At 42.9% G+C, this 18,615-nt stretch overlaps 1 protein-coding gene across 5 annotated transcripts in view; it reads left to right on the plus strand.

Annotated features, from left to right (window-relative positions):
* Positions 1-18,615, plus strand: part of CCDC162 (uncharacterized) — a 165,506-nt gene that overhangs the window by 91,877 nt on the left and 55,014 nt on the right. For all 5 annotated transcript variants that reach the window (XM_070559199.1, XM_070559200.1, XM_008520826.2 and 2 more), the window contains 6 exons: positions 1,783-1,940; positions 3,098-3,209; positions 4,624-4,673; positions 5,065-5,241; positions 13,205-13,322; positions 15,829-15,994. In XM_070559199.1, coding sequence (XP_070415300.1) covers positions 1,783-1,940; positions 3,098-3,209; positions 4,624-4,673; positions 5,065-5,241; positions 13,205-13,322; positions 15,829-15,994 — 781 coding nt within the window. The remainder of the gene's footprint in view (positions 1-1,782; positions 1,941-3,097; positions 3,210-4,623; positions 4,674-5,064; positions 5,242-13,204; positions 13,323-15,828; positions 15,995-18,615) is intronic.

The following is an 18,615-nucleotide window of genomic DNA, read 5'->3' on the forward strand; positions in this document are numbered from 1 at the left end:
AACCAGAAGAGTAGGAATTAAAATGAGGCCATTTGACAAAAGTTCATTGCTGACTCTGAGAGAGCAGTTCTAATGGAGTTGGGTGAAAGCCAGACTGCCAGAGTTAAGGAATGAGAAGGTGGTAGAAGAATTGAAGCAGTGCATATTTACTGCTCAAACTGCCATGATAAAATACCAGAGACTGGGTGGCTTAAACAACATAAATTTATTTTCTCATAGTTCTGGAAGCTAGAAGTCCAAGATCAAGTGCCAGCATGGTCAGTTTCTGGTGAGAGCTCTCTTCCTTGCTTGCAGATGGCCACATTCTTACTGTGTCCTCACATGGCAGACAGAGAGAGAGAAAGCTCTGGTGTCTCTTCCTCTTCTTATAAGGGCAATAGCCCTATCAGATTAGGGCTCCACCCTCACGACCTCATCTGACCCTAATTACCTCCCAAAGGCCCCATCTCCAGACACCATCACAGTGGGGTTTAGAGCTTCAGTGTAAGAATTTAGGAGGAGACAAAAACATTTAGTCCATAATAGCTCTTTAGCAAGTTTGGTCAGAATTGAGGAGGAAGCTTGAGAGGGTAGAAGAATTAAGAATAAAATAGATGTGAATATATTTGTAGGAAGGGGGTGGAAAAGAAGCAACTGAGGATAGAAACGAAAGATGGGCATGGCTGGGATCTCGAGCGCAGGTAAGGGAGTCAGGGAGTTAATGGTTCAATTCAGCAGCTTCTCTGATCCAGGCAAGGCAGTGAGCTACTGCTGGAGATACACGGGCTCATGGAATGCTCTCAACAGCCCCATTAGATGGGGACATCATCCGTTTTTCTAGGTGAGGAAACAGGTTCTCAAAGGTTGAGAAACAGAGCCAGGATCACCAGCTGAGTGTCAGCCCCAGGGTCTGATTGCAGAGCTTGTGTTTTCCTCCCTCTCAGCTCACTCACATCCTTTCTAAGACCTCTTGAGTCTTCTGAACTGATATAATCTATGATTTCCAGGAGACTGGGATAGCCCAAGGGTGTCAGAAACAACCAAGATGGAAACTTTAAACTTTTTACCTACGATTTTTTCTTTTGCCTCATTCTTCTTCAGTAATTCGAATATGGATAACTCCTTATTTCTTTCTTTGAAGAAGAATGGTATTTCCTTTGAAGCCTAATATTTTTCTTTTAGTTAGCATTTTAGGAAAATGTAAAAGAATTCTATGCGTCATGCCTATCACTCCATAACCAACAGGAATACTGGAAGATATGGATTTCCCTTTTTTTCCTCCCCATCTCTCTTTCTCCTCTCTCCTACCTTCCCTCTTCCTGTCCCTCCTTCATCATTACATTGTGTATGACAGCACATATAGCTCATCTCCATCTGCTTAGGCTCTACCAGAATGGGCATCCTGAGACAATTTTTCAGATCTTGCAGCCAAGAAGTCCATCAGCAGTATTTCTTGAGAGGCCACTCTATACACAGCCCTCCAACTAGCCACACTGTATAATATAGAATTTGTTTCAGAGCACTTTAGACAACTGCACTCTACTCTGGAAATAGTTATACTTAGCGCTTGACCCCTTCCTTGTACAAAATATCTCTCTTTCCTTCTCTCCTTTGGTCTTTCCTCTCGTCCCCTTTCCTCCTCTTCTCTTCTCTACCTCCCCCACCCCCAACCCCAGCCCATGTACCTAGTCATTTACATGTGTTTGGGGTAGGTTCTGGCTGTGAGATAATTTCATAGGCTGTAAAAACCATGGGACTTACAAATCCAACACATTGAATTCACTTTGGTTTGAAATATTTTAGGAAATAAGTTCAGATCTGAGAAATCATGGTGGAATGGGTCCAACCAGAAGAAGAAATTCTAGAATTGTGAATGGCATAGAGAGCTTCCTGGGAGCCCCAACTCCAAAAGTTCCAGATACCCTTACTCATCCTTCAGAAAGATTCCAGGCTATCAAAAGGTATGGCACCTGGGGGTTATCTAAAATAACAAAAGTGTCTTCTTTTAAGTCAGTGAATAACATTGTTTTATGGGACTGAAGGATACTAAACTCCCAGAGTGACCAGCATGTGTTTAAATTTGAAGACCTTGTATGAAGACATTGTATGAACACTGAGAAGACTCAGCTGCTTCCAGTGCACTCCAGTGTATGGTAGAGAGTCAACAGTTCCTAATTTCAACCTCTTTTCTCTTCTCACCTCTCTTCCTTTCTCTTTCTTTTCCCTTCCTTCCTTTCTCCTTCCCTCTCTCTATATTTTTCAAATTCCAAAGAGGGTAGAACACAAGGAAGAAGAATATGGGCCTCTCCAAATTTTCCATGTTTATCCTAAACAGAAAAGCACAGAACTACCCTCACTATTCTAATAAGGATTCTACCATTGCTTAGAATAATAGGATGGTGCTTTGTCAGAGAGGCACGGCCTCAACAGAGACATGTCCCACATCATGCCCTGTATCAGGGTTGCCCTATAATGTCTTGATTTCTTCTCACCATGACAAAGAAAGAGAGATGTTTGTATTCTGTAATAATTGTAAATACTCTGAGTATTTTATTGGGGCATACCAATGACCCTCTACTTTAATTCTGGCAAATTTAAAATAAAAAAAATAATAGGTAAAGCTACTCTGCTATTCAAGATGCCATTAGTCTGACACAGGGTCAGAGTTCAAGTGCCCTAAATACACATTCCCAACGTGTGGATGGAAGATTTAAGACCCATGTGTCCAGTCAAGAGGACCCTTGGGAGGCCACTTCACTCCAGGTACCCCTACAGTTCAGGCCAGGAGGGCACAAAGGAACCTGGGTAGTACAAACACTGGGCCAGGCTATGAAGTTTGGGACTCAGGAGGCACTGCTGATGCAAGCTTCAGGCATGTGGGGATCCCCAAGGAGGATGGTGACACATCAGCATCCCCAGTGAATATAAGTAGAAAACACTTGTGAAAAACACTTGAAGTAGGTACGAATCACAGAGACAGGGCCACCTGCTCTCCTGCTGCAACGCCCAGTACACGGCCCCAGGTGTTCCTGTCCTCCAGAGGGCTCTCTAGTTGTCTTTTTGTTATATGTCCACTTACCTCCCATGTTGGGCTCAGATGTCTCTATTCACTTGTCAGGGCTCCAGAGGCTTTCGTGTCTATTCAATTAGAAAAGGTGGGGCTGCGGGACATGATGCTGAACGCCTTCCTCCTCAGGAAGCAAACCATGGCTGACAGAATGAAGAGCCTGGTGAGTGTAGTGAGAAGGTCTCCCTAAAGCTCTCCTCGTCTCTCACATTTGAGCAAATAAAAATTCTTAACTTGGAATCTGTTGCTTTCGGCCTATTTGGGTAGGACCACTGGAAATGTAAAGAACTGAGAAAGAGTGTTCAATAAGAAATAGAAAGGAAGCAATTCAAGCTGATTGCAGTCTAGTTTTTAAGACTTGCATTTTTTTCAAGGCCACATTTTGTTTTGTCACTTTCTAAATGGAACTATTTTTAGCACCTGCTCTAGAACATTTGGCCACTCCCGAGTGACCCACAGGTCCTTAAGGGGTTTAGACAAGGTATGTAAAGTCTCTTGCCATCTAATTCACCTCTTATCTTGGTTTTTCAGATGCTACTGCCATGTTTCTATTTAAGGGTTTTATATTAGCCTAATCTGTTAAAAAATATTATAAAAGTCAAACCTTTAATCCATTGTGCATATCATTTCGTTATTCAACGATTCTTTGATACGGAACTCATTAGGCTAATATATGGTAATTTGGGAGAGAAATTACAAGGTTTGCAATCTCTAGGCTTTGTCCCTACCTGTGCCTGTAAAGGAAAGAGGTCAATTTACCTAATCCAGTCTTACAAGTGGGATATGATGGAGGCTAGAACTTCTAGATTACTACTGAGCAACGACGGAGGCAAAGGACCCCTTTTAATAAGTAATTGAGATAGTAAATTACTTCTTTTTACTAGAATATTCAAAAAATATTGACCAAATGAAAACTGTAGTAGCTCATTAACTGCGCTTCAGGATTGTACAATGCCTGTCAGATTAGAAAGGGCTCAGGGAATATAATTGTCAATTTTGTCAAGGTCTGGGATTTTAGCCTACCTACCAGCTAGTAAGTTAGCCTGTTACTGTTCTGAGGATGCTGGCAGAAGTCACAAGATTCCTAGGTCAGAGACAAAGAACTTCATTGCTCACAGCAGAGCAGGCAACATGAGCTTCCTGTCTGTGTCAGCTTCCTTTGCCTTCCAAATCCCAAGCGGGCAACATGGAAGAGCCTAAATGCATGCAAGTTTGTGTCACAGTTGAGTAACATTGAGTTTGGGGAATCCACCTCTTTTATAGCAATCTTGCTCTTTTTCCTGGAGGGAGACATTACCTCATCCCTCAAAATTGCTCTCTGCAAACATAATCCCAAGAAATGGCCCAGGTAAAGAGTGGTCAGGGCCTTGCATTCTTGGTTAACTCAGAAAGACGTGCAGGAGCAGGAGAGGCCCATAGAGGAGTGAGGATCGGCAAGTTGACCTTCAGAAAGAATATCTCAATTGTGTGGCCTTTTCTTGCTCTAAGTTTGCTATAAGCTTGTACACCCATATTAGCATGGGGAGTTCCTGGAGCCAACTGTCTAATAGAAAAACTGTCATTCTCTTTTATCACAGGATGAAATTGCGAAAGTCAAGAGAGACGTTATAGTTGAATTTTGTCAGAAGTAAGTATAGTATATGTGAACTACACATGATGATTTCTCTGACTCTGAATTCAATAAATAGCAGTATTATGTAGAAAGCCAGACAATGAATAGGTGCTTTGTGTTTAAATAAGCCAGAGTCCTATTGAATAAAACCAAGTTAAACTGTCCTCTGACACACAGAGGAAGGAGCATCAGAAGTGAAGGACAGGAGGTGTTTTGAAGAGGTCCACACCTCTGCCTTCAGGTCATAGTAACCTGACTAAGATGGAAATTTCTTCTGGGCAGAAGAAATTTCTCTTCGAAAATTTTCTCTGCGAAAAGTCTCCAGGGGAGTAGATCCTGGAACTTGCGTGAGAGAGGGAACAACTTGGATTCACCTTCCAGACACTGTCTTCTTCTGACTTTGCAGATTCAACCGCCACATGTCTCACTACGCCCTTCGGGGTCAGATCATGGCATATTGCAATAGCCTGAGAGCCCTGCTGGAAGACTTCCCTACTGTCAGGGATACCTTCTTCATGGTGGGAAAACCACAAGAAAAGAAGGGACTGAGGGACTCCAAGGAAGGCCTCAAGGCTGACCCCAGGTGCGTGATTTCCTTTAGAGCTGGTCACTGCTCCTCCTCATCCTCCCCTCCTACTGGAGGGCAGGTTAAATTTTGTGTAGAAATCTTGCTCCCTTTACTGCATTTGACCTTGATCTTCTGGTCCAGAAGGGCAAAAGAAAGTTAATACTCCAAGAATAAGCATATCTTTGTTTTTGAACCCAGAAGGAATTCTTTGTTTAGGGGCTCTTTGACTGCTTTTTCAATCCATGCCGTTTTGTTTTCCCCTGGAAAGCCCAGAGATTTTCGTCAGTCACACCTTTTTACATAAGCCGGCATCTAAAATCAGGAGACAAATAAGTAAACTTGATCTTGAGCTGTTCTGGCTTCAAATATTTTACTCAATGGAATAGAAGAAATATTTAGAAAAAATAATGCACCAATGCATTGGATAAATTAGAGTCCTTCTGCATTTCTCTGATAGAGAAAAAATATCTATGTAGAGAGATATTAAGTGAAAAGAGTAGAGCTGCTTCCAGACTTCCTTATCATGCTTTATCCAGTTTTCCAAATGTTCTTAAGTCAGCCTACCTAGAGTTCACTCACCTGGATAGAGGAGTTAGTGCACCTGTGTGGTCAGTGACCATGTTTCCTTTAAAATAGAAAGGGGTGTTAGTTATACAGTTATGCAGTCTCCAGGGGGGAGCAAAAACATCCTGTAGGGTGAGTTACCCCCCTCCTTAACCTTTCCCTTACAGCACGGAGCTTAGTGCAAAGTAACAGTAATACTTAATAAATATGATCATGGATGGATAAAAGGGAATTGAGGACCATTTGTATCAGACTACTCTTTCACCCATTCATTCACTCATTCATTATTCAACCATTATTTATTCAGGGCTTACTTAGTACCAGGCACCTTGCTAGGTGCTGGAGTTATAAAGGCGCATAAGTCGTTGACTCTGGCAATATATTCAGTCTAGTTGGGGAAAGCACTGTAAGCAAACAAGCAACTTCAAAGATCTCAAAAATAACATGTTCGAGTTATATGAAAAGTCCTGTGAGGACACAAAAGAGGAAGTGTTTAACTCTAGCTCAGGGCATCAGTGAGAAATTCAAAGGGCTAATTGCCCTTTGTTAATTACAGGTAAATTGGAGTTCACCAAGAAAATGGGGATGATAGAACGGGCTAGAGAATGAAAGAAGTTGGATCCTTAAGCCCTTGACTGACTGATAGCTGGCTATCAAAATAGTGGCCAGTCCTACCTTGATAGTGATAAGGTGCCCAGTTTGTGGGTACCATTGTTTTGTCTCTTGAGCTCAGCCAGTGCATTCACTTGGGTAGACTTCAGGATTTACCTAGTGGGAGATTGCGTTAGAGAGAATAGGCAAGGATGCCTCAGGAGGCTGACAGTTTGCTAAAGGGTTTTACTGGGCATCTGTTGCCCAGTGAGGCTGAAATGCATCTTTCCCCTGTATGAAACATCACAGGATAGTCCTCTAAGACTTCTTAGTTCCATTTTCTCATCCACCTACTAGCCAAGTCAACCATTTATAAGCCCAAACTATATTTGGGATCAAATTTTAAAAATATTTTCCAGAAGTCTGACCACACATTCACTACATTTGTGTTTAGGATAAAATGTATTCAGGAAGTCTATTTTTGGTTCTGATCTGTTTTATTTGCAGCAACCAAATATGGAGGTCAGGAAGGATAGTGGAAAAAAAAATCTCTCTAACTTGTAGGTCTTGCTCTATTCCTTTATTGTTTCTTGTGGATGACTGTGTGTTTCCTAAAAATTAAGGAAAGAGTCATTTAAGCGGGGAGAGCCTAGAGACCTAACTCATCTGGTCAGTTAATGTGTGATAATTTCAAGGTAGGACTTTGGGCCAGGGAAGTATGAGCAAAGTGAATGCCCACCCAGAGCCCAAGTCATATAGTCCGGCAGTGTGTGAGCAGGTCCTGATACAGACACAGTGGTTCCCCACTATACCTGTCTCCTACTTCCTAAACTCTCTGGATTTTAACATGTCCCTTTTAATACACACACAAAATGCAACATAGGGAAAGCAACTTCTCTCTTCCGTGGAAGTTTGGAAAAGGTACTGTGTAATATTCTTCCTAACTCCAAAGTCTATGATTCCATATACTAAGTTTTAGAAAAACTTGAACCTCAGCCACAAGAAGGTGTAGTGAAGAGAACCACGGCCTGGGAGCTAGAATATTTGGACTTTACCCAGCTCAATCATAAGTTGTTTTGAGGTCTCTGGCAAATCACTTTTCTTCAATCTCTGGACTTCAACTCTGCATCTGATGAGTGAGGAAACTGAAGCAGCTCTCTGAAGTTAAACACGCAAAGATTCTTAGTGCTAAGGTGTCTAGAGCTTGATTCCAAGGAATGGGACTGCTGAGGAAAGACTTCCTGCAAAGGAGCCATTTAAGAGTGTTCGTGATAAATGAAATCATCCCAGACCGAGGTCAGCTAGAGCTGAAGGGACAGAGTTGAGGAATGAGGATCATGGAGGACAGAGGTGCTCACCTTATTTATAAAATAAGGAGTTGGGTTAGATCGAGGATAAGAAATAAGTTTTATTTTAAATGTCAGTTCAACAGTGTGTTAGCACCTGCTGAGGATTCTGAGAAATCCCAAGCTTATGAGACTGTTGTCATTGATTGGCAATGTCTGCCAAGGTTTAGGAAAGGGACTCCTTACTTGTGTTTTCCTTCCCTTGACTAGAAGAGCCCCATAAATTCTGTAGGTCTAAAACTCTAAGATGTAGCTTAGTCCTTAAAAGACTGTAATGTGGGGCTGGCCCTGTGGCCGAGTGGTTAAGTTCACGTGCTCCGCTGCAGGCAGCCCAGTGTTTCGTTGGTTCGAATCCTGGGCACGGACATGGAACTGCTCTTCAAACCACACTGAGGCAGTGTCCCACATACCACAACTAGAAGGACCCACAACGAAGAATATACAACTATGTACTGGGGGACATTGGGGAGAAAAAGGAAAAAAATAAAATCTAAAAAACAAAAAAAAGACTGTAATGTACTGTTTCGTTTTAGCAGAGACCCTTGCCCCTCACCCAGAGTCTCTATAGAAGAGGAGCCAAGGGGAGCTCTCCTCTCAAGGACACCCCTTGAGTCCTCAGGCCCTTCATGGCTCCAGAGGAGACTGGAGTCTGGAAACTAGCATGACACTGGCCGTACTCCCAAGAACAAGAACAAGGCTGATGGAGGAGCAAAGAAGGGACAGAGAAAGAGGACACTAACATTAATTGAACCCTTCCTTTGTGACAGGCAGAGCCACGGCTATCCCATACTGCTGCTTTATGCGGATTAGAAAAAGGTACCCCTTCCTCTGGGCAAGTGTAGCTCCATGCCAGGATGCAGAGCTTGGCAAGTAAAGTATAGGCTGGATCTCGGCCACTGCTGGTTGCCTCAGGGTACAACCTGAACAAGAGCACGTGAAAGCCTTGATGCCAAGTTCTGTACAGCAATGGATTAGACATGGCCCTTGCCCTTCAGGCAAAGGGAAATAGGTAACTACAGTACATTGTCATAAAGGATAAAATAAAAATATAGTGAAAGCACCCACCAGGAAATGTTCAGTATTGTCTGAAGAATTGGGGAGGTGGGGATAGGGAGCAAGGCAGGCTTCAGGGAAGAGGGGACACTTAGCCTGGGTCTTGAAGGATGACTAGTGTTTCAGCGGACAAGGAAAAGAAATTTAGTTCAAGCTGGGAGACATGCATGTTCAAAGGCACAGAGATGTGAGACAGCAGGTGGACTTCTGAGTGACTCCTATCCAGAGTATGTGAGGGTGAGCTGCAAGAAGCAGGATGCATAGAGCGATGGGTAAGGTCCGGAAGTCTGGTGTTTGTCCTTCAACAAACAGGGAGAAGGGAAACAAGATGATTGTCAGGGACATCATGTAGGAAGCTACTGAAACTGTACAGACAAGAGATAGTCAGGAGGTGAAATCAACAAGGCCAGATGCTGGATTTAATGTGGGACTGAGGGAGAAAGAGAAATCTAGGAAGTCACCCAGAGTCTCTGGCAGGGCCATTATTGGGTGATGGGTACAGAGTTTCAATTTTGGAGGATGGAAAAAAAAGTTCAGGAGATAGATGGTGGTGATGGTTGCACAACAATGTGAATGTACTTAATGCCATTGGACTATACACTTAAAAATGGTTAAAATGGTAAGTTTTATGTTACATTTATCTTTACACAATTTTTTTAAATGGGGGAAAAAAGGATAACAATGACATTAAGAGGAAGAGATGTGGAGAAGGAGATAATGAATCATGACTCAGAAGCCTAAGCTGTGAATTTCTTCCATTGAGCTCCCGACAAGTCTCAGGAGCTTCTTATTCTGGATATTCTCTGCACCTTCATATTATTCCATTCTGTCATGCTTCTATCATAGAGTTATGTTTGCACATCTAGCTGCCTCTGGAGTCTAAGATCCTTGAGGGCAGAGGCTGTCTTCATTTCATATCCTGGGTGTGTACCTCTGCCTTTGACCTTGGTTGAAAGGATGTGTAGATGGAGTGGGGGAGGGAAGGGAGATGGTGCAGGAAGTGGAGAGAGTTCCAGCCAGCGGCCTTTAATTCAATTACGAAATAATAGACCATGTCATCAAGTGCTGACAAGAATTTGGTATGAGGCTTAAAGAAGACTTGGAATTACTGAAAAGGAAATGGACATAAAAGCTGATCAAAGGAAAGAAAAAGGATTGTCCCGGAGTGACACAGCTCAGGCTGGAAACCATTTACTTGTTGTTACATCAATATAATTAACCGTATGATTTCCTCCAGCTGTGCTCAGCAGCACACAACTAGAAGCAGAATCAGAATAGCTGGAGGGATCCAGAGGTGGGGTTTTGCTAGGTAGATGAGTTGAGAGTACAAAGAGTTGAAGGTGAGAGAGTAGTTCATGTGCTTGACTGTGAGACCCAGTCTGGGTAGGGAAGTGAGATCAGAATGGGACTGACAGATGGAAGGGGAGACTGGAAGCCTGGATGACATCAAAGAGCATATTTTATGGGGATGAAGGAGGTTTAGTGGGAGTGAATGAGAAAACTGGAGGAATAAAAGATCGAGCTGGGAAAGTGGGATGTTTAAGTCTTGGGAGGTGACATGGTCTCAGGTGATGATAAGGTCTGGAGCGTGGCTCCGGAGTGAGCATCTGAAGGGGAGTGAAGGTGAAGAGGGGCCATATTGAGCAGGTCAAGGAACTGTCAGGCCAAGGAGGTGTGCGCCATCTACAAGGTAGGGAGGAATCCTCCTTGTAGGGCTGAGAACTGGGCTATGCTCCTGTACTGGGCACCCAAAGCTTTCTGCAGCCCTCTCTTCCCCTCAGCAGATGGCTGCTCGTTGCAGGCAGAGGTGGAAGTGGCAGGAAATAACGAGATGGGAAGTAAAGGATAATACTTAGGAGAGGGCCCTATGGCTCCAGGGTCGTATGTGCTTCCCAGAGGCCAAGGACAGGTTCACCCATGCTGCTGCCAGCCCCATGGCCCACAGGCCCGTGTGCTCAGACACAGGCCTCGTGACTTTTTATTATTGATATTCAACATTCCTTGGGGGACCTTCAAACACTGTGAACTGAATAATAGAGATAAGACCGGATTAGGCTGGCTTTGATCTGCTCCAGGACAGGCTAGTCTGACTTTGCGGTTGCTGAAATAAAGGAAATTCTCCGAACTAACACCGTACTTTGTTCCTGAGCTTTGAATTACCTGATTAAAACGCTGAGACTTGAAAGGTGGTTTTAAAGCCAATGATTCACTCCAAGTAGAGTTTTAATGATTTCAAAAGTCTCCCATTCAGAATGTTTGAGATTGAAAACCTTCAGTTCTCAGTTAAAATGAATTACATTTTACTTTAAGTGGAAAGGGTCATCTGAATTTCTCATAGAGACCCAGAAATAATAACAACAGTCAAAAAATGCCACCTATGATTTCCAAAATGCCCCTTAGAAGGCAAGACCCTCCCGTGGAGAGTCCTTGCTAGAGACAATGGAAATAGGAATGACAACTGGGTGCGAGTGTGAGAGAGCGATGGGGTCAGTAGGACCTGAGGAGTAAAGGAGAAAAGTCTGAAAATGACTCTCTGGTCTCTGGTTTGGGGGGTGGGGGATGTGGTTCTTTTTACACAGGATGGGGCACAGGATTGGGGAGGAAGGGGGTAAGGAGCTCAATTCTTTCCTCTTTTGACTGAGGCGGTCTGAGGCACTGCCATCCGGGATGAAGCAAGTTGGAACTCTGGAGCTGTGGAGGGAGGGCCTGCAAATGTGGATTCAGGAGTCCCTGGTGAATGGATGGTAGTTGCAGCCGGAGGAGTGAACACAATTGCCCAGGACAGGAGAGAGAGCGAGAAGAGCAGGGAAGAGAGCTGAGGTGGACCCGAGGCGCCCTGGGCAGGGGACGGTGTGGAAGGAGGGGCTCCATATCCGCTGTACACTTCCTTCTGCTGTTTGTCTGTCAGGCCTGCCTGGTCTAGCACAACCAAGACAGGCCTGAGGTGTCACTAGTCTCTGGCCTTCCCCCATAACCCTCAATTCTAGGACATCCCCTCATTAGCGTGTTCAAGTCCCCCCTTCTTAACAGATTACTACTGCTGGGCCACATGCATCCCTTGGCCCCCACCCACCCCTGGCCACTTTGCCAGACACCCACACCTTAGCATCATAATGACAAACTTTATATAGCACCTCACAATTTATAAAATACCTTTCACGTGCTTGATACTCTTTTTAAAAATTATTTCTTTCACCAATCCTATGAGTTAGAAATTATTATTCACTTTTTATGGATGAAAAGACTCACAGAGGACAGTTTGTGTAAGGCCACACAGCTCTGAGTGATGGGAGCTGGTCTCAAAATTGGGTCCTCTGATGCCAGATTCCACATCTGTTAACTGCACATATCACCATCTTCCACACCAGATGAACACAATTAATTAGACTTGAAGGCGCCGAATCCATCCAAGCAGGAAACAGCTCCCCGACACCCCCTCGCCACCCTGTTACAGTGGGCTGCCTCAGTCCTGAGATGATTATAGTCACCTCCCCCCAGCAAGTGTAGAATAAAGATCACGAGCTTCCACTTGTGTGAAGGTCAAAAATAGGCAAAACCCAACAAAATAATCTTTTAATGGTGCATCCATTTGTGGTAAAACTACGAAGAAGAGCTAGCATTGATTAATGTAAAATTCAGGAGGGTGGTCACCCGGGAGGTAGATGTTGGGCTTCAAAGGAACTGGTGACATTCTATTTCGCAGGCCAGGTAGTGGGTACCTGGGCTTGTGTGAATCCTTAAACTAGACATATATGGATTATGTGTCTGTATATAAACCTACAACAGAGACAGCTATATGGCTGCATAAGAAACGATAAGGTATGTGGAGGAGGAAGAAAGCAGAGGGGAGAGAGAAGGAAAAGAGGGCGGGAGTCTAGAGAACCTGGCAAGAAATGTGGTGGGGAGGGGAGGAAAATAGAGGTTGGTCTTTAGAGCCTGGATTCTGGGACTGGACAGATCTGCATTTAAATCTTAATTTCATCTCTTAGGAGCTGGGTAGGCAAGATCTATGTAACCTCGTAGGGCCTCAGTCTCCTCATCTGTGAAACAGGAACAAAATACGTACATCCTTAGGCTGTCATAAGAATTAAGTGAGAAAATATGGAACACCCAGGATGGCACGAGCCATCTAATTCGTGCTCTTTCTTTCCTTTCTGACCACAGCTTCCCTCCCTCCATGCCCACTCCTTCCTCCAACACAGCTGAGGCTAAAACCAGTCCAACTGCTCTTCTCCTGTTGAGATATTTATAACTGTGGCCCCCTGTGAGCAGTCTGCAGCCGTAGGCCTGGTGCCCTTGGGCCTGGAGGCTTGGCTCGTGTGTCGCCACAGCCTAGGCTGGAGGGAAGCCATATAAATAGCTCATACTGAGGATGCCTCATTTTTAGAGAGAAATGCTACTCGTGTTTTCTTCTAATGCTGCAGGACCTTTCAGCCGCGGCCACGACGTTTGCTGTCTGATGACGGGGAAGTCTTCCTCAATTTATGGTTCATACCCCATCCTGCTGAAGTGCTGGTTATGTTTAAAACTCTGCCAGAAGAGGTTTGTGTTTTTTTTCTGTGTGCCAGAATGGAAACTGGCTGTTTTTTTTTGTCTCACGCTTAAACGTATCAATTTCAGAGAACGTTTCTTATTTCTTCCTGGGACGAATAACTGACATCTTCTCACAGCTCCTAATATTTCTGCCTGCTTTATTATCATTTCTCTTGGGCCTCATTATTTCATGAGTTCTGTTTCTCCCTGGTCATTGATGAACACTAATTGGAGCTTCCAACATTCCTTATTAATCCTCAATTTCCTCCCCAACCCTTCGAGAAAACCCTGCCCTGATGCTCTGAAGCTAATGAGAGGCTATCACCCTTAATCACAGTCATTAGCAGGCTACTGCTTTTGAGGGGTTGCTCTTAGTACCTAACTTACTGATAGAGGGTAACCATAAAAAAAAAACAGTGGATATAGAAATACATAAAGCACTCAAATAAATATTTGCTAAATTCCGTGCAATTTTGAAAATGGCAATTTGGGAACATCCTGACTTTTCTTTGTAAGTGAAAAGCTGTTTAGCAACCTAAATTTCTCACCCTTTTTTCCTTCCACCTCCTCCCCTCCAGCTCTGAGGTGCAATTAACAAGTAAAATTGTATATATTTAAAGTGTACAACATGATGATTTGCTATACCTATACATTGTGAAATGACCACCACAATTAAGTTAATTAACATATCCATCACCTCTCAAAGTTATCTTTTTTGGTGGTGAGAACAACTATCTACTCTCTCAGCAAATTTCAAGTATACAATACAGTATTATTAAGTATAGGCACCATGTTGTACATTACATCGTCAGAACTTATTTGTCGTATAACTGAAAGTTTGTACCCTTTGACCAGCATCTTCTCATTTCCCCCACCCACTGGCAACAACTTTTCTATGAGTTTGACTTTGTTTTAGATTCCACACATGAGTGAGATCATATAGTATGTATCTTCTGTCTGGTTTATTTCACTTAGCGTAATATCCTCCAGGTTCATTCACATTGTTGTGAATGGCAGGGTTTCCTTCATTTTTATGTCTGAATAATACTCCTGTGCATATGTGTGTGTGTGTGTATCACATTTTCTATATCCATTTATCCATCCACTGGACACTTAGGTTGTTACCATGTCTTGGCTAATGTGAGTGATGCTGCAATGCACATGAGAGTACAGATAATCTCTTTGAGATACTGATTTTCTTTCTTTTGGCTATATACCCAGAAGTGGGATTGCTGGATCATATGGTAGTTCTACATGCAAAAACTGGACCCCTATCTAATACCACTCACACAAATTAACTTGAAATGGATTAAAGACTTAAATATAAGACTGGAAACTGCAAAACTCTTAGAGGAAAACAGAGGAAAAGCTTCTTCACATCCATCTTGGTGATTTTTTTGGATATGACCCCAAAAGCACAGGCAACAAAAGCAAAAATAAATGAGTAGGACAACATCAAACTAAAAAACTTCTGCACAGCTAAGGAAACAATCAACAAAATGAAAAGGCAACCTACGCAATGGAAGAAAATATTTGCAAACCACATATCTGATAAGGGAGTAATACTTCAAATAATACCTAAAATAAGGAACTCATATAACTCAATGGCAAAGAAAACAAAAAAACCCAATAATCTGATTAAAAATGGGCAAAGGACCTGAATAGACATTTTTCCAAAGGAGACATACAAATGACCAACAGGTACATGGAAAATGTGCTCGTCATCACTAATCATCAGAGAAATGCAAATCGAAGCCACAATGAGATAGTGCCTCATACTTGTTAGAATGGCTATTATCAAAAAGACAAGAGACCATATGTATTGACAAGGATGGGGAGAAAAGAGAAGCCTTGAGCACTATTGGTGGGAATGTAAATTGGTGCGGCCATTATGGAAAACAGTATAGAGTTTCCTCAAAAAATTAAAAATAGACCTACACTTTCTTTCATTGAAAAATTTTTAGATGTTTTTTAAAATATATAAAAATACTACCTTCTGCACTTAAATCGTAATTTTTCACTCTTTCTTCACTTGAATGTTGCTGATATTTATGATCCAGTGTTTGGTTTTCAGTCATGTGCTTAAACCGTGTTAGTAGATATCTTGCTTTGCTTACAGGTATTCCCTCAGGGCAATGTTGTCTGAATATGGGGTCCCTTCTAGAAATTTACGTATGACCCTTGTATGACTTCATTGATAGTCATACAAACACATTTTGATGGTGTTTATGACCACCAATGGCTTTCAACAAAGAGAAACAAATTGTTTAACCACCACCTCCCCCCGCCCCCACAGGAGTTACCTTGTCCAAAGGCATATAACCCACTTCATGAATAGGTTTGTTGGTCTTTTTTTCAGATATTATCCTGTAATTATTATCCTGTATTATGCTCTGAAAATGTTTATCTAAATATTCTTGTTTAAAGATATTGTCCCTAATCAATGCTCATATGTTTTTATATACCTCTTAGAAACTTCTTAAAACTCATTTCCTTGTATTGATTTTACCCACAGGCAGCTTTCAGAGCCTTGAAGCTAACTCTGCAGCTGATAGCCCCTCTCCACGACATTGTGGCCTACCTTTTCAGTTTTGCTAAACTTGGAAATTGTCCAGCATGTTTTGAATTTCCTCTAAGTCCTAACCCTTCGAGAGGTGACTGGGGAGGAACTGAGAGCATCGGTAAGTGATTAAAGGTGGTTAAAAGCACCTTCACTATTCAGTTGAAATTCTGTGACACTTCTTACCCCCAGCTTTATTGAGGTATAATTGACAAATAAAATTACAAGATATTTAAAGTGTATGATGTGATGATTTGATATGTGTATACATTGTGAATGGATTTTCCCCATCTAGTTAATTACTGTGAAGCTCTTTTGTTTTTAAAGATTTTATTTTTTCCTTTTTCTCCCCAAAGCCCCCTGGTACATAGTTGTATATTCTTTGTTGTGGGTCCTTCTAGTTGTGGCATGTGGGACGCTGCCTCAGCGTGGTTTGATAAGCAGTGCCATGTCCGCGCCCAGGATTCGAACGAATGAAACACTGGGCCGCCTACAGCGGAGCATGTGAACTTAACCACTCGGCCACGGGGCCAGCCCCAACTGTGAAGCTCTTAATACTTGGAAAGATAGAACTAAAATATTTTCTCAAAAATGACAGTGGTAAGAAGGGGAAAGGGAAAGTCCCATTATGTACTGTCTCCAAACTGATTAATTCCACATTTACAGGTTAAACCACGAAGAACACCAAGTTAGAAGTTGGGGGCCTGGGATTTACCCTGCCTCTGCCACTTGGTTCCTAGAAGCTGAGTACTTTACTCTCTGGGTCCCTGTCCATCGATGAAATGGGAATGATGACACTTGTCTCATAAAGATATTCTATGGGTTAAAATCTGTAAAATTTCTGGAAGGATGTACAAGCCCCCATTAAATATTAGTTTTCTTTCATTCCGTTTTCCCTACTGTCCTTTGTAAACTAGCAGGGCAAGCTCAGAGCCAGGCATTCACAGTCAAGAAGGTTGCAGACAGCCCTGGGTGGGCTAACAATAACCCAATATCCTTGTAGCAAGAACAATTGAGGCTTGCGTATCATCTGCCCAGCACCAATCCATGAACTCCACCTCAGAACCAGGTTCTAAGAAAAACGCACGAGGCAAAGTAAAGGCACCGAAATGCTTAGTAAATTGGGTTTATCAGAAGCAGAGAAACTGATTTTGTTATTTTAATGATTTGACTCCCATCCAAATTATGTCATTAGTCATGTAAATATTAATCAATTAATAACAATATATTATAACATAGTAGCCAAAGATCTTAAAGGATGAGAAGAGCCAAAGAAATGAGGTAATATGCTTATTTAAACCTAGTGGACTTAAAACAAATGTGATCTCACCCGAATCTATCCTTCTCTAGCCGATACATAAAGGAAATAGGTTTGTGGGAGAGTCTGACTTGTCTGCTGGTAGATTTGCACTGTGCTAATGAACACTGAAGGAATCTGTAAACATTCAGACGGGAGACTCAGGGAAGGGTACAAGTGGTGATCGGAGAGGAAGATCGATGCCTACGTCTGAGGAGAGGCAGCGTGAAGAAGGGGCGGGTTGGTGCCGCCTCAACAGAAATCCCAGAATTGTTGCAGACTAATGAGCTTCAAAACTACTAGCCGATCTTCAATGTAAGCATCAGAGACTAGAGAAGTTCCAAAGCATTCTTAGGTCTTTTCCTTTTAGTAATCGGGGACTATTGTAAAAGGGGTTTACTCAGAAGATAAGCTGAGACACTATTAGGGGGCTTCCTGGATGTTGGGAGGTGATGGGGACTGGGTTTCAGATGAGGGACAGGAGAAAGGAGGATGGGCAGGGAAAGATGCCATCCCACCCTTGAGATGGGGAGACAGGTTTCTATGAGGATGAATTAGAAGTGGAGATAGAGCCAAAGCCATGTTTCCATAGGAATTCACTGCATAGGAAGCCCTACAGCGGCTGGGAGGGCAGAGCCTGCAGGGCAGGTGAGCTGGGGGTCTTGCCTTCACTTGAATCAGTGGAGGAAAACAGGAGGGATGGTCCTGGCGAGAGAAGAAAAGGACACTTGCAAGGGCAACAGGCCAGCCCAGAGAAATGGTGAACTCACCAGTGTGGCACTGAGGAACAGTGGGAAATGAGGCCAAATTGAGGACCTAGAATTCAGGATGAAGGAAATTGGTTTCTTACTATTTATATACTTCTGAACCGGAAAGCATTGGAATATGTGGGGCTAGGCTTTCTGAGGTGTGCAATTAGAGACACGTACTTTGTCATGTTGCCAGTAAAAACATTTGTGCTCCAGGGAGAATGTGCAAAGTTTTGCATACTCTGCTTTGCTGAAAATAGATAAAGAGCAAACTGAACTAAAAAAATCCCACTCTCAGATAATCATCTTTTTTAAATGGGTAGGCTGCTCAGTTGTTGGCCTGCTTCCCAGAGGAGGCAAGGAGAGTTAAGGTGAAAGGATGAGATGGGGCTGTTCATATACCCACCCAACTCCTTTTAACCATCTCAGAGCTATTTGGAGTTAGATAAAATGACTTTCGAGGACTTACATGCTTTAAAATAGTTTTTAAAGGGACACTCCAGATTTCAGCTTTGGTCCTCCCGCTGACTGAGGAAGCAGCTCTTAGACTCTGTGGACTAGCTCTGTAGACGCTGCCAGACTCTCTCCTTCCTTGAAAGCCAGCAACTCCCTCTGGAGTCAGCGTGAAGCAGAGGATGTAATCAGAATGTGGGAGTTTACATTGTGATTTCCTTGTAAAGGATTAGGAGGCCAATT

This window comes from Equus przewalskii, chromosome 9, assembly GCF_037783145.1.
Source record: "Equus przewalskii isolate Varuska chromosome 9, EquPr2, whole genome shotgun sequence".
NCBI lineage: Eukaryota > Metazoa > Chordata > Mammalia > Perissodactyla > Equidae > Equus > Equus przewalskii.